This window comes from Anthonomus grandis, chromosome 14, assembly GCF_022605725.1.
Source record: "Anthonomus grandis grandis chromosome 14, icAntGran1.3, whole genome shotgun sequence".
Taxonomy (NCBI): domain Eukaryota; kingdom Metazoa; phylum Arthropoda; class Insecta; order Coleoptera; family Curculionidae; genus Anthonomus; species Anthonomus grandis.
In genome coordinates, this window is record NC_065559.1 from 951862 (window position 1) to 966494 (window position 14633).

Below are 14633 nucleotides of genomic sequence, written 5' to 3' on the forward strand. Positions count from 1 at the left end.
AAGAAAAATTTGATTATTAACTATTAAAATATTACTCCGTTCGAATGCCCTTAATAATGTAAAATTCAATGGTATTAAGGGGGTTAGAACAGGATTTTTTTTTTTCATAAATTTTACAATAAATGTATGAAAATTTAATTGTATACAATTTTGTAATTTTTTTCCTATTGTTTAAAGACACCAAGGAAATATACGTAAAATTATTAATAAATTAAAAACAAAACAATTTAATTAATTTTACCGCGTTCGAACGCGCTTAATATTGATAAATTCCATATTATTAAGGAGGTTACAACAGAGATATATTTTTCTTTAATTGTGACTTTATGTGTATAAAAATATGATTGTATTTATTTCTTTATATATTTTTTATTGTTTAATATTGCCAAAAAATTAATATGTACAAATTAATTATGAAAAAAATTAAATTATTAATAATAAAAATATTACTCCGTTCGACCGCCCTTAATAATGTAAATTTCAATGGTATTAAGGGGGTTAGAACAGGATATTTTTTTTTTTTATATTTTACTTTAAATGTATGAAAATTTAATTGTATACAATTTTGTAATTTTTTTCCTATTGTTTAAAGACACCAAGGAAATGTACGTAAAATTATTAATAAATTAAAAACAAAACAATTTAATTAATTTTACCGCGTTCGAACGCGCTTAATATTGAAAAATTTCAGTATTATTAAGGAGGTTAGAACAGGGATATATTTTTCTTTAATTGTGACTTTATGTGTATAAAAATGTTTATTTTGTTATATATTTTTTATTGTTAAATAATGCCAAAAAATTAATATGTACAAATGAATTATGAAAAAAATTAAATTATTAATAATAAAAATATTACTCTGTTCGACCGCCCTTAATAATATAAAATTCAATGGTATTAAGGGGGTTAGAACAGGAATATTTTTTTCTTATATTTTACTTCAAATGTATGAAAATTTAATTGTATACAATTTTGTCATTTTTTCCAATCGTTTAAAATATCCAGGGAAATGTACGCAAAATTATTAATAACAAATTAAAAACAAAACATTTTAAATAATGTTACCGCGTTCAAACGCGCTTAATATTGAAAAATTCATTATTATTAAGGAGGTTAGAACAGGAATATATTTTTCTTTAATTGTGACTTTATGTATGTAAATATGATTGTATTTATTTCTTTATATATTTTTTATTGTTTAATAATGGCAAAAAATGAATATGTACAAATTAATTATGAACAAAATTAAATTATTAATAATAAAAATATTACTCCGTTCGACCGCCCTTAATAATGAAAAATTCAATGGTATTAAGGGGGTTAGAACAGGATAATTTTTTTCATATATTTTACTTTAAATGTATGAAAATTTGATTGTATACAATTTTGTCATTTTTTCCTATTGTTTAAAGAGACCAGGAAAATGTACGTAAAATTATTAATAACAAATTAAAAACAAAACAATTTAAATAATGTTATCGCGTTCGAACGCGCTTAATATTTAAAAATTCGATGTTATTAAGGAGGTTAGAACAGGATAATTTTTTTTCTTATATTTTACTTTAAATGTATGAAAATTTAATTCTATACAATTTTGTCATTTTTTCCAATCGTTTCAAATATCCAGGGCAATGTACGCAAAATGATTAATAACAAATTAAATACAAAACAATTTAAATAATATTACCGCGTTCGAACGCGCTTAATAAGGAAAAATTCAATATTATGGTATTTTATTAAGGAGGTTAGAACAGGCAGTAATTTTTTTTAAATTTTGGTTTATGTATATGGAAATCTAATTGTATTTATTTTGTAATATATTTTCTTTTGTCCACTGATCCTATGAAAATTGTATATTAAACTATATGAAGAAAATTCAGGAAAATATTTGGAAAAATATTTGGAAAAATATTACCGCGTTCGAACTCTCTTAATAATGTAAAATTCGGTATTATTTAATTTTATTAAGGCCGTTAGAACAAGACCTATGAAATCAAACTTATTGACGTCATCTTGAAGAAAAAATCTTGACATTTTTTAGGTATACCTGTCTTTATCTTGCACATTATCTATGATATAAATTCGTCTTTCTCTAACACATTATGAAAAGTACTAATTAATCTACTTAGTAATCGTCATCAAGGGGGCCGTGGACAAAATTGCGTAATAATGCGAGGTTGCCAAATTGCCTGAAAATTAAAAAAAAAACGACTAAACATCATCAGTTTGTTTTTTTCAAATATATTGAAGTTCTAAGTGAAATTAAGTGTGGGAGTTTATCTCTGCCTTACCGGAGGTTAATCCCGGAGCCTCATGACGCACCGAACATTACGAATTTGCTTGATTTTCAACGTTTACCAGCATGGAATTACCAAATAAAACGCAAATCGAGAGACGTTTATGGGATGCGGATCTCACCGTAAATTAGCATCCTTAATTCGTAATAAGCCCGTGCCTCTTGCCTTTGTCTTTATTACCCGCGATGGGTCATTTGTCTGTCTTCTTCTATCCCCTCAGTTTCCTAATCAACCGTCCATTCATTTTTATTAGTCATACATTGACAACGTTTTGAATGTCGATTGAATTTAGAGTAGTGTGCCCTGATTATTAAAAATTACCATTAATTGTTTTTTTATAGCTATGCAAATCGAGTGGGCCATGACCATATTAGTATAAAAGGGATGTGCTTTAGGTCTATCTCTCTCTTGTTCACTGTCCTGCCACGTCATATGTCAACTTTTAATCTAGTGCGTCATGACTAGACATTAAAACACTTGGGTGGCTTTCAAAATTCTTTGACAGTTTGATAGGTCCGGAAGGTGATGCGACGTTGCCAATACGCCAACAATGTCTAGGATACTTCGATTTATATTTCGCTAAAAATAGAATGTAATTTATTGGCAACGTTGCCGACCTATCAATTGTAGAGAATACAAACAATATAAAAATGCACATAAGCTCCGTTATTTACCTAATAAAAACAAATAATAAATGCGTCATTTCTCCGTTAGGGCACGTTTCTGTCCGGTTAATTGTTCCCTGGTTTTTTTTCCACTAGTAATCACGTTTTTCAGATTATTTTCTATAATAGCCCGGTTTTTGCTCCAGTAATGTTTTTTTTTTACATTTGATGCTAATTATAGATAAGCATTAAATAAATAAATAAGCACTATTTACATTAAACACTAAATTATTGCACATTAATTTTCAATAACTTGGCAACGTCGCACTAGGATCTTATCAAACGCCAAACAATCATTAGAGCAAATATATTGCGACGTTGCCATATATGCAAATTAATATAATAATCTTCCACCACCCATCTCTCTTTGACACACGGTGATGATCGATGGTGTGACCTTTTATTATTCGATATTCCTCAAAAAAAAAAACACTCTCGAAGTATGAAGGTCTATAACCTAATTTGAAAGTTATAAGGGTAAGAGTTTTTAATAATTTATTTATCCCTGTCAAGTTTAATAATTTAATCTATTTTTGTTTTGTTTCATATTACTTTAAAAAATGACGAAAATGCCCATAAACGCACTTGCGTCCCCGAAAACTTCCTAGAAATTATAGGCACATTGGCAACGTTGCATGACATCTTAATGGCCTGCTTTATTGCACATGATTGATGATAATGTTGACATATAGTCACGGCAAGCTAGATTATTATTTAAACATTTAGATGTCAATGTTGCCAAGTTTAAAAAAATAATAGTCTAACCTAAATAAGACCGACAACAGTGAGTTTCCTTCAAGAGGGAATCTCAGAGGGAATGCCGCTTTAAATATTTAAATTTCACTTTAATATTTAACGACCCCCTTGGTCACATTATAATAAACCCTCGTGACGTATGTACGTGTTGCTCGTATATCTTACTTTACCTTGCGAATATTTTATTACATATATGTGTATAGCGGAGCATAGTCATGTTTCATTTTATAATTGATCCCGCCTTATTTGCTTTATAATATAAAGAAATCTCTGGTTTATAGTCGTTTAGCATTGATAATTTCAAAAGAGGAAATTAAATAGTCGCGCCGTGTAAACGCCGCTTTAAGCATTAATTGTCACTAATGACAGTTGTCATGTCAAATTATCCTCCCAGCAACCGCTAAATGAATAATTTGACACAGCGTTGTCACGTTTTTAAATTTCGTAACAAGGAAATATTTATTTAATATCAAAGGTTAAAGTGTCCCATGAAGAATTTAGACTGCGGCAACGTTACCTAATTAGGCAATATAAAATTAACATAAAAATTGCCAAAAAAACGCCTATTTGACAAATATTATTCAGTCGCTCCGGCAACACCGCGTTTATCTTTACATCTACACGTTCCTACCGTCTGTCACTTTGACACACAAACGTCAAAAATGTGCGCGCGCATTTCAAATTTGCGGAACACGTGCGGTTTGTTTATCCACAAAACCCCCGGTATAAAACTACGAAAATTCCAAAATAACACCGCAGCAATGTCCACCATAGAGGACGCTAAAAAACTCGCCGCATACCAAGCCGTAGACGACCACGTCAAAAACGATTACATCATCGGAATCGGAAGTGGTTCCACCGTTGTTTATGCCGTGGAACGTTTGGCCCAAAAGGTACAAAAGGAGAAACTGAGCGTTTTATGTGTCCCCACGTCCTTCCAAGCGAGACAGTTAGTTGTAAAGCATCGGCTACCGCTCACGGACTTAGATGTGAGCCCCAAGTTGGACGTTTGCATCGATGGGGCCGATGAGGTCGACTCACGCCTCACCCTCATTAAGGGCGGAGGCGGTTGTCTTTTGCAAGAGAAAATCGTCGCCAGTTGTGCAAATAAGTTAATTATTATCGCGGATTATACGAAGAATAGTAACAAGTTAGGTGAGAACGATTTGAGCCTGTTTGTCTCTGGATTTCAATGAGAAATTCACCCATTAACATAGTTTCCTTGCTAGAGAAGTGATTCAAAGACTCCAGAAACAATAAAGCAACTTTTTTATTTTTTAGGCGAACAATACAAAAAAGGCATCCCAATAGAAGTGATCCCGATGGCATACACTCCCATACAATCACACCTAGAATCCATATACAAAGGTCAATTTGCTCTACGTATGGCAGTTAACAAAGCTGGTCCAGTGGTTACCGATAATGGAAACTTCATACTGGACTGGAAGGAGTTCGATCAAAACCTGGATTGGGCCAAAGTCAATCAGGGAATCATGATGATTCCCGGAGTGGTCGAGACTGGATTGTTTGTGAAAATGGTCGAGAGGGCTTATTTTGGGATGCCCGATGGGAGTGTTAAGGTGCAAGATGCTTAATTGAGGTTGTTTTTGTCAGTTTAGTATATTAATTAGGTAAGACTTAATCCTTTTTGTCACCTTGTATAGTTTTAAGGGGTTTATATGGGGTTTCCAGGGAAGCTTAGGTTCCTAGTAGGATAAGTTAAATGTTTAATGTAATTTTTGTTATTGGCTTTTTAAAAAGTGCTTATCAGTGTGTAATGGAATATCTTTGTACTGATATATTTCTAAAAAAAAATTGGTTGTATTATTGATAAGGTTTTTATCTGGGAATGAAGTAAATTAATTAGTTTTTCTGTCGAAAAATTTGATTTTAGGCCATAAAATCTGTTCTATTCAACTTAGAATGTTCATTCAAAAAGCACCAGTTAGGAACTAATTATTTTTAATAATCTTCCAAGTTTCAAAAATTTTGTCAAAAAAAAAGTCAAAATTTTGGGATTTTTCGGTTCAAAAAATTTGATTTTAGGGCACAAAATCTATTCTAGTCTACTTAGAATGTTCATTCAAAAAATACTAGTTAGAAAATAATTATTTTTAATGATCTTCCAAGTTTCAAAAATTTTGTCAAAAAAAAAGTCAAAATTTTGGGATTTTTCGGTTCAAAAAATTTGATTTTAAGTCATAAAATCTGTTCTAGTCAACATAGAATGTTCATTCAAAAAGCACTAGTTAGAAAATAATCATTTTTAATAATCTTCCAAGTTTCAAAAATTTTGTCAAAAAAAAAGTCAAAATTTTGGGATTTTTCGGTTCGAAAAATTTGATTTTAGGCCATAAAATCTGTTCTATTCAACATAGAATGTTCATTCAAAAAGCACTAGTTAGAAAATAATCATTTTTAATAATCTTCCAAGTTTCAAAAATGTTGTCAAAAAAAAGTCAAAATTTTGGGATTTTTCGGTTCAAAAAATTTGATTTTAGGGCACAAAATCTGTTCTATTCAACTTAGAATGTTCATTCAAAAAGCACCAGTTAGAAAATAATTATTTTTAATAATTTTCCAAGTTTCAAAAATTTTGTCAAAAAAAAATTCAAAATTTTGGGATTTTTCGGTTCAAAAAATTTGATTTTAGGGCACAAAATCTGTTCTATTCAACTTAGAATGTTCATTTAAAAAGCACTAGTTAGGAAATAATTATTTTTAATAATCTTCCAAGTTTCAAAAATTTTGTCAAAAAAAAAGTCAAAATTTTGGGATTTTTCGGTTCAAAAAATTTGATTTTAGGGCACAAAATCTGTTCTATTCAACTTAGAATGTTCATTTAAAAAGCACTAGTTAGGAAATAATTATTTTTAATAATCTTCCAAGTTTCAAAAATTTTGTCAAAAAAAAAGTCAAAATTTTGGGATTTTTCGGTTCAAAAAATTTGATTTTAGGCCATAAAATCTGTTCTAATTAACTTAGAATGTTCATTCAAAAAGCACCAGTTAGAAAATAATTATTTTTAATAATCTTCCAAGTTTCAAAAATTTTGTCAAAAAAAAAGTCAAAATTTTGGGATTTTTCGGTTCAAAAAATTTGATTTTAGGGCACAAAATCTGTTCTATTCAACTTAGAATGTTGATTCAAAATGCACCAGTTAGGAAATAATCATTTTTATTAATCTTCAAAGTTTCAAAAATTTTGTCAAAAAAAAAGTCAAAATTTTGGAATTTTTCAGTTCAAAAAATTTTATTTTAGGCCATGAAATCTGTTCTATTTAACTTAGAATGTTCATTCAAAAAGCACTAGTTAGAAAATAATCATTTTTAATAATCTTCCAAGTTTCAAAAATTTTGTCAAAAAAAAAGTCAAAATTTTGGGATTTTTCGGTTAAAAAAATTTGATTTTAGGGCACAAAATCTGTTCTATTTAACTCAGAATGTTCATTCAAAAAGCACCAGTTAGGAAATAATCATTTTTAATAATCTTCCAAGTTTCAAAAATTTTGTCAAAAAAAAAGTCAAAATTTTGGGATTTTTTGGTTCAAAAAATTTGATTTTGGGCCATAAAATCTGTTCTATTCAACTTAGAATGCTCATTCAAAAAGCACCAGTTAGAAAATAATTATTTTTAATAATCTTCCAAGTTTCAAAAATTTTGACAAAAAAAAAGTCAAAATTTTGGGATTTTTCGGTTCAAAAAATTTGATTTTAGGGCACAAAATCTGTTCTAGTCAACTTAGAATGTTCATTCAAAAAGCACCAGTTAGGAAATAATCATTTTTAATAATCTTCCAAGTTTCAAAAATTTTGTCAAAAGAAAAGTCAAAATTTTGGGATTTTTCGGTTCAAAAAATTTGATTTTAGGCCATAAAATGTGTTCTAGTCAACTTAGAATGTTCATTCAAAAAGCACTAGTTAGAAAATAATCATTTTTAATAATCTTTCAAGTTTCAAAAATTTTGTCAAAAAAAAAGTCAAAATTTTGGGATTTTTCGGTTCAAAAAATTTGATTTTAGGCCATAAAATCTGTTCTAATTAACTTAGAATGTTCATTCAAAAAGCACCAGTTAGAAAATAATTATTTTTAATAATCTTCCAAGTTTCAAAAATTTTGTCAAAAAAAAAGTCAAAATTTTGGGATTTTTTGGGTTAAAAAATTTGATTTTAGGTCATAAAATCTGTTCTATTCAACTTAGAATGTTGATTCAAAAAGCACCAGTTAGAAAATAATCATTTTTATTAATCTTCTAAGTTTCAAAAATTTTGTCAAAAAAAAAGTCAAAATTTTGGGATTTTTTGGGTTAAAAAATTTGATTTTAGGACATAAAATGTGTTCTATTCAACTTAGAATGTTGATTCAAAAAGCACCAGTTAGAAAATAATTATTTTTAATAATTTTCCAAGTTTCAAAAATTTTGACAAAAAAAAGTCAAAATTTTGGGATTTTTCGGTTCAAAAAATTTGATTTTAGGGCATAAAATCTGTTCTATTTAACTTGGACTGTTCATTCAAAAAGCACCAGTTAGAAAATAATCATTTTTAACAATCTTCCAAGTTTCAAAAATTTGGTCAAAAAAAAAGTCAAAATTTTGGGATTTTTCGGTTTAAAAAATTTGATTTTAGGCCATAAAATCTGTTCTATTCACTTTAGAATGTTGATTCAAAAAGCACCAGTTAGGAAATAATCATTTTTATTAATCTTCAAAGTTTCAAAAATTTTGTCAAAAAAAAAGTCAAAATTTTGGGATTTTTCGGTTCAAAAAATTTGATTTTAGGGCACAAAATCTGTTCTATTTAACATAGAATGTTCATTCAAAAAGCACTAGTTAGGAAATAATCATTTTTAATAATCTTCCAAGTTTCAAAAATTTTGTCAAAAAAAAAGTCAAAATTTTGGAATTTTTCAGTTCAAAAAATTTTATTTTAGGCCATGAAATCTGTTCTATTTAACTTAGAATGTTCATTCAAAAAGCACTAGTTAGAAAATAATCATTTTTAATAATCTTCCAAGTTTCAAAAATTTTGTCAAAAAAAAAGTCAAAATTTTGGGATTTTTCGGTTCAAAAAGTTTGATTTTAGGCCACAAAATCTGTTCTGGTCAACTTAGAATGTTCATTCAAAAAGCACCAGTTAGAAAATAATTATTTTTAACAATCTTCCAAGTTTCAAAAATTTTGTCAATAAAAAAGTCAAAATTTTGAGATTTTTCGGTTCAAAAAATTTTATTTTAGGCCATAAAATCTGTTCTATTCAACTTAGAATGTTCATTCAAAAAGCACTAGTTAGAAAATAATTATTTTTAATAATCTTCCAAGTTTCAAAAATTTTGTCAAAAAAAAAGTCAAAATTTTGGGATTTTTCGGTTCAAAAAATTTGATTTTAGGGCACAAAATCTGTTCTATTTAACTGAGAATGTTCATTCAAAAAGCACCAGTTAGAAAATAATCATTTTTAACAATCTTCCAAGTTTCAAAAATTTTGTCAAAAAAAAAGTCAAAATTTTGAGATTTTTCGGTTCAAAAAATTTTATTTTAGGCCATAAAATCTGTTCTATTCAACTTAGAATGTTCATTCAAAAAGCACTAGTTAGAAAATAATTATTTTTAATAATCTTCCAAGTTTCAAAAATTTTGTCAAAAAAAAAGTCAAAATTTTGGGATTTTTCGGTTCAAAAAATTTGATTTTAGGGCATAAAATCTGTTCTAGTCAACTTAGAATGTTCATTCAAAAAGCACCAGTTAGAAAATAATCATTTTTAACAATCTTTGAAGTTTCAAAAATTTTGTCAAAAAAAAAGTCAAATTTTTGGGATTTTTCGGTTCAAAAAATTTGATTTTAGGCCATAAAATCTGTTCTAGTCAACTTAGAATGTTCATTCAAAAAGCACCAGTTAGAAAATAATCATTTTTAACAATCTTTGAAGTTTCAAAAATTTTGTCAAAAAAAAAGTCAAAATTTTGGGATTTTTCGGTTCAAAAAATTTGATTTTAGGCCATAAAATCTGTTCTATTTAACTTAGAATGTTCATTCAAAAAGCACTAGTTAGAAAATAATAATTTTTAATAATCTTCCAAGTTTCAAAAATTTTGTCAAAAAAAAAGTAAAAATTTTGTGATTTTTCGGTTCAAAAAATTTTATTTTAGGCCATAAAATCTGTTCTATTTAACTTAGAATGTTCATTCAAAAAGCACTAGTTAGAAAATAGTCATCTTTAATAATCTTCCAAGTTTCAAAAATTTTGTCAAAAAAAAAGTCAAAATTTTGGGATTTTTCGGTTCAAAAAATTTGATTTTAGGGCACAAAATCTGTTCTATTTAACTTAGAATGTTCATTCAAAAAGCACCAGTTAGGAAATAATCATTTTTAATAATCTTCCAAGTTTTAAAAATGTTGTCAAAAAAAAAGTCAAAATTTTGGGATTTTTCGGTTCAAAAAATTTGATTTTAGGCCATAAAATCTGTTCTAGTCAACTTAAAATGTTCATTCAAAAAGCACCAGTTAGAAAATAATCATTTTTAACAATCTTTCAAGTTTCAAAAATTTTGTCAAAAAAAAAGTCAAAATTTTGGGATTTTTCGGTTCAAAAAATTTGATTTTAGGCCATAAAATCTGTTCTAGTCAACTTAGAATGTTCATTCAAAAAGCACCAGTTATAAAATAATTATTTTTTAAAATCCTCCAAGCTTCAAAGATCTACTTCAAAAAAAAACTGGAAAACTTACCTTTTGGGGCCGAGGATTCATATCACATAATATGATTCTTAAGTTCTACAAAACAATTAGGATAATTTCACAAAATATCATTTGTTTAAACCCGAATTATAAAAAAAACAAAATTAAAAAACTATGACTAGATCGATGGATACTCGAAATAGGAATGTCTCATTCAAACAGCCGAAAACCATAGCTAAGCTTAACAAACTTCAACAAGAACAGTTTGTTGGGCAAAAAAAAAATACACACTTTAACACTCTTAAGTACCACAATACGATATGAGGAAATTCTTCTTAATAAAGGCTGGTTTTCTTCATTATTCTTAAAAACTCATCCTGACTTATCTCACCGTCTCCATCTCGGTCTGCCTCATCAATCATCTCTTGTAGCTCCTCGTCAGTGAGGTTCTCCCCTAATTCTTTCGCCACCCTTTTAAGATTCTTAAAGCTGATTTTTCCGGTTTCATCATCATCAAACAGTCTAAAAACAGGACGTCAAACATAATTATTTGCTTACCTGAAAGTTCCCCCTTACCTGAACGCTTTTAAAATCTCCTCCCTAGAATCCTTCTCGGCCATCTTTAGGGACATAAGCTCCAAAAAGTCCTCGTAAGAGATTTTTCCTGAACCATCTTTATCAATGTCGGCAATCATTTTTTTGATTTCTTCCTAAAAAACATGGTGAAACTGAGGTAATAAGTTAATTTGTTGCACTAAAAACCTTTTTGGGTTCGAATCCTAGGGCTCTAATGGCCACTTTTAGGTCCTTGGAGTCTATTCTGCCGGTGCCTTCTGTATCGAACAAATCGAATGCTTCTTTAATGTCATTCTTTTGGTCTTCGCTTAGTTCGAACTTGGGGCCTGATTTCTTGCGGTGGGTGGGGGCTGAGGTCTTTTTTAATACACCAGATGCCGACGAAGACTGAGAAGGAGGATTTAAAATTGTCGAATTTCAGAGGGTGTTTAGGGAAAAACTGACTTACCATTTTTAGGGAATTCTTGATAGTGGGTTTTGGGGCTGCAGATGAGTTAAGCCTCAGTTGTTTTAAGGAATATTGGAAGCTAGTAATTGAATTATCCGGTAATAAGGGTAAGTAATGAAGAATTGTATTTGGATCAACCTAAAACAATTACAATGGCAACAATAATAACAAACTTTTCATGTTGCTAACAGTGGTGCCAATAATAGGAAATGAAATCCCCTATAAGAAACTCGTAAAAAGCGTGCAAACAGCATTTGGTACCGCCATATTGCCAAATGCTCACCAAAGTAGCTAGGAATGAATATATCAGAAAAAGCAGGCAAAAAGACGTAATTTCCCTCTGAATGAAATACGCATAATTTCCTAGGAATAGTATTGAAAATTTCTGATTTAATATTTAAAAAGGAAATTGTCTTCGACTTGGCAACATTGCTCGCTATTCTTTTCTGTCACTAAAAACATGCAGACAGCATTTCGTACCGGGATGATGCCAAATGTTCACTGAATTAGGTATTTCAGGAACATTAATGAATATATCAAAAAAATGAAACTAAAGACGTAATTTTCCATGAAAAAATACGCAAAATATCCCAGGAATGGTAATTAAACTGTTTTCTTGTCTACTGATTTATTATTTCTCATAAAAGGGAAATTTCTCACGACTTAGCAACATTGGTCGGAATTTAAATCTATCTGTTAGTCAACTACCTGAGAGCGTGCAGATAGCATTACAAACCGCGACGTTGCCAAAAAGTTTCCGGCCGATAAGTTATTAATTTTGAAAAATCTTCTGCAGGCAGCATATGGCTCCACGATGTTACCAACTGTAATAATTTAAGTTCAGTTATTATACAGTGTCGTTAAATATAATTTAATCCATACGGCTTAAACGGCTTGACGCTAACGGAATTTATTCATTTGGCAACGTCGCGGTGCTTGATGCTGTTTACACGCTTACTTCGTCAAGTTGCGTGGCAACAGCGCAGAGTTTTGACATGTAACTCAGTAAGTGTGCAGACAGCATTTCAAGCCGCCACGTTGCCAACGAGTTTTCTGAATATAAATTCATAATTTTGAAAAATCTGCAGACAATATTTTGGATTATGCGCCACAACGTTGCCAATTGTAATAATTTAAATATTTAAAGTCGAGTTATGCAAAGTCATTAAATAGAATTCAATGCATTTACAAATTCATTCCTTAAAGCATCTTTAACTGACCTAACGGAATATAATAATATGATTTGATACAGATTTGACAGAAATCATGTCAGTAAACTTCGGATCTTTGGTTTAAAAGACTTTAGCATACAGACAGCATTTCATGCCGCGACGTTGTCAAATGTTAATAATTTAAATCTTATAAGACTTGCTCTAGTCTTTACAAGTCTGAAGATTATTCAGTGTTATTCAAAGTATCTTTAACCGAACTTAAGACGTTTTGACACTAATAGAACGTGTTTATCTGTTTGCACGTCTACTTTGACAAGAGTCTTGGCAACAACGCAACATTTTGACAGGTACGTCATTAATCGTGCAGACAGCATTTCATGCCGCGACGTTGCCAAAAATTTTCTGGCCGATAAATTATTAATTCTGAAAAATCTTCTGCAGAACATATGGCTCGCCGTTGCCAAATGTAATAATTTAAATATTTAAAGTTCAGTTATTATACAGTATCGTTAAATATAATTTAATTTATATTTTTAGAGCAGATTTATTTTATAAAGCATCTTTAACTTAACCCAAAACGGCTTAACGCTAACGAAGTTTATCCATTTGGCAACGTCGCGGTGTATTATGCTGTTTAGACGCTTACTTCGTCAAGTTGCGTGGCAACAGCGCAGAGTTTTGACGTGTAACTCAGTAAGTGTGCAGACAGCATTTCAAGCCGCGACGTTGCCAACGAGTTTTCTGAATATAAATTCTTAATTTTGAAAAATCTGCAGACAATATTTTCGATTATGCGCCACAACGTTGCCAATTGTAATAATTTAAATGTTTAAAGTCGAGTTATGCAAAGTCATTAAATAGAATTCAATGCATTTACAAATTCATTCCTTAAAGCAACAACGCAACATTTTGACAGGTACGTCATTAAGCGTGCAGACAGCATTTCATGCCGCGACGTTGTCAAATGTTAATAATTTAAATGTTATAAGACTTGGTCTAGTCTTTACAAATCTGAAGATTATTCAGTGTTATTCAAAGTATCTTTAACCGAACTTAAAACGTTTTGACACTAATAGAATGTGTTTATCTGTTTGCACGTCTACTTTGACAAGAGTCTTTGCAACATTTTGACAGGTACGTCATTAATCGTGCAGGCAGCATTTCAGGCCGCGACGTTGCCAAAAATTTTCCGGCCAATAAATTATTAATTCTGAAAAATCTTCTGCAGAACATATGGCTCGCCGTTGCCAAATATAATAATTTAAATATTTAAAGTTCAGTTATTATACAGTGTCGTTAAATATAATTTATTTTTTTTTTAAGTAGATTTATTCCATAAAGCATCTTTAACTTAAGCTAAAATGGCTTGCTAACGAAATTTATTATTTTGGCAACGTCGCGGTGCTTTATGCTGTTTACACGCTTACTTCGTCAAGTTGCGCGGCAACAGCGCAACATTTTGACAGGTACGTCATTAAGCGTGCAGGCAGCATTTCATGCCGCGACGTTGCCAAAAATTATCCGACCGATAGGTTATTAATTTTTAAAAATCTTCTGCAGAACATATGGCTCGCCGTTGCCAAATGCAATAATTTAAAGTTTAGTTGTTATACAGTGTCGTTAAATATAATTTAGTACATATTTTAAAAGCAAATTTATTTTATAAAGCATCTTTAACTCAACCTAAAACGGCTTGACGCTTACGGAATTAATTCATTTGGCAACGTCGCAGTGCATTATGCTGTTCACACGCTTATTTCGTCAAGTTACTTGGCAACATCGCAACATTCTGACAGCTACGTCATTAAGCGTGCAGACAGCATTTCATGCCGCGACGTTGCCAAAAATTTTGAAAAATCTTTTGAACACAGCATTTCGCACCGCGATGTAAACAGCATATTACTCCACTACGTTTATGGCATTTTGTTTGACATATTTGTTTAATAAAGCCACTTTAACTTAACCCAATATATCCTAAAACTAAGAGAATTTATTAATTTTACAATATCGCGGTACATTATGCTGTCACAAATCAGGTTGGTA

At 30.1% G+C, this 14633-nt stretch overlaps 2 protein-coding genes across 2 annotated transcripts; one reads left to right on the forward strand and one right to left on the reverse strand.

Moving 5' to 3' along the window:
* Positions 1–4363: 4363 nt before the first annotated feature.
* Positions 4364–5591, forward strand: LOC126744459 (ribose-5-phosphate isomerase). The gene is made up of 2 exons (XM_050451896.1): positions 4364–4873; positions 5000–5591. The coding sequence occupies exons 1-2, from the start codon at positions 4381–4383 to the stop codon at positions 5311–5313; spliced, it is 807 nt and encodes a 268-aa protein (XP_050307853.1). The 5' UTR covers positions 4364–4380; the 3' UTR covers positions 5314–5591.
* Positions 5592–10507: 4916 nt separating this feature from the next.
* On the reverse strand, positions 10508–11610 carry LOC126744462 (uncharacterized). Its single transcript, XM_050451901.1, has 4 exons — positions 11419–11610; positions 11157–11357; positions 10971–11104; positions 10508–10916 (listed from the first exon to the last, which is right to left on the reverse strand). The coding sequence occupies exons 1-4, from the start codon at positions 11419–11421 to the stop codon at positions 10730–10732; spliced, it is 525 nt and encodes a 174-aa protein (XP_050307858.1). The 5' UTR covers positions 11422–11610; the 3' UTR covers positions 10508–10729.
* Positions 11611–14633: the final 3023 nt, after the last annotated feature.

Bases quoted from the DNA above. Each gene is read 5' to 3' on its own strand.
- LOC126744462 (XM_050451901.1), bottom strand. The intron at 11,105-11,156 runs GTTTTTAGTGCA...CATGTTTTTTAG, and splicing joins TAGGATTCGAACCCAAAAAG to GAAGAAATCAAAAAAATGAT. The intron at 10,917-10,970 runs GTAAGGGGGAAC...TCCTGTTTTTAG, and splicing joins GAGATTTTAAAAGCGTTCAG to ACTGTTTGATGATGATGAAA.
- LOC126744459 (XM_050451896.1), top strand. From the start codon at position 4,381: ATGTGCGCGCGCATTTCAAATTTGCGGAACACGTGCGGTTTGTTTATC. The intron at 4,874-4,999 runs GTGAGAACGATT...TTTATTTTTTAG, and splicing joins GAAGAATAGTAACAAGTTAG to GCGAACAATACAAAAAAGGC.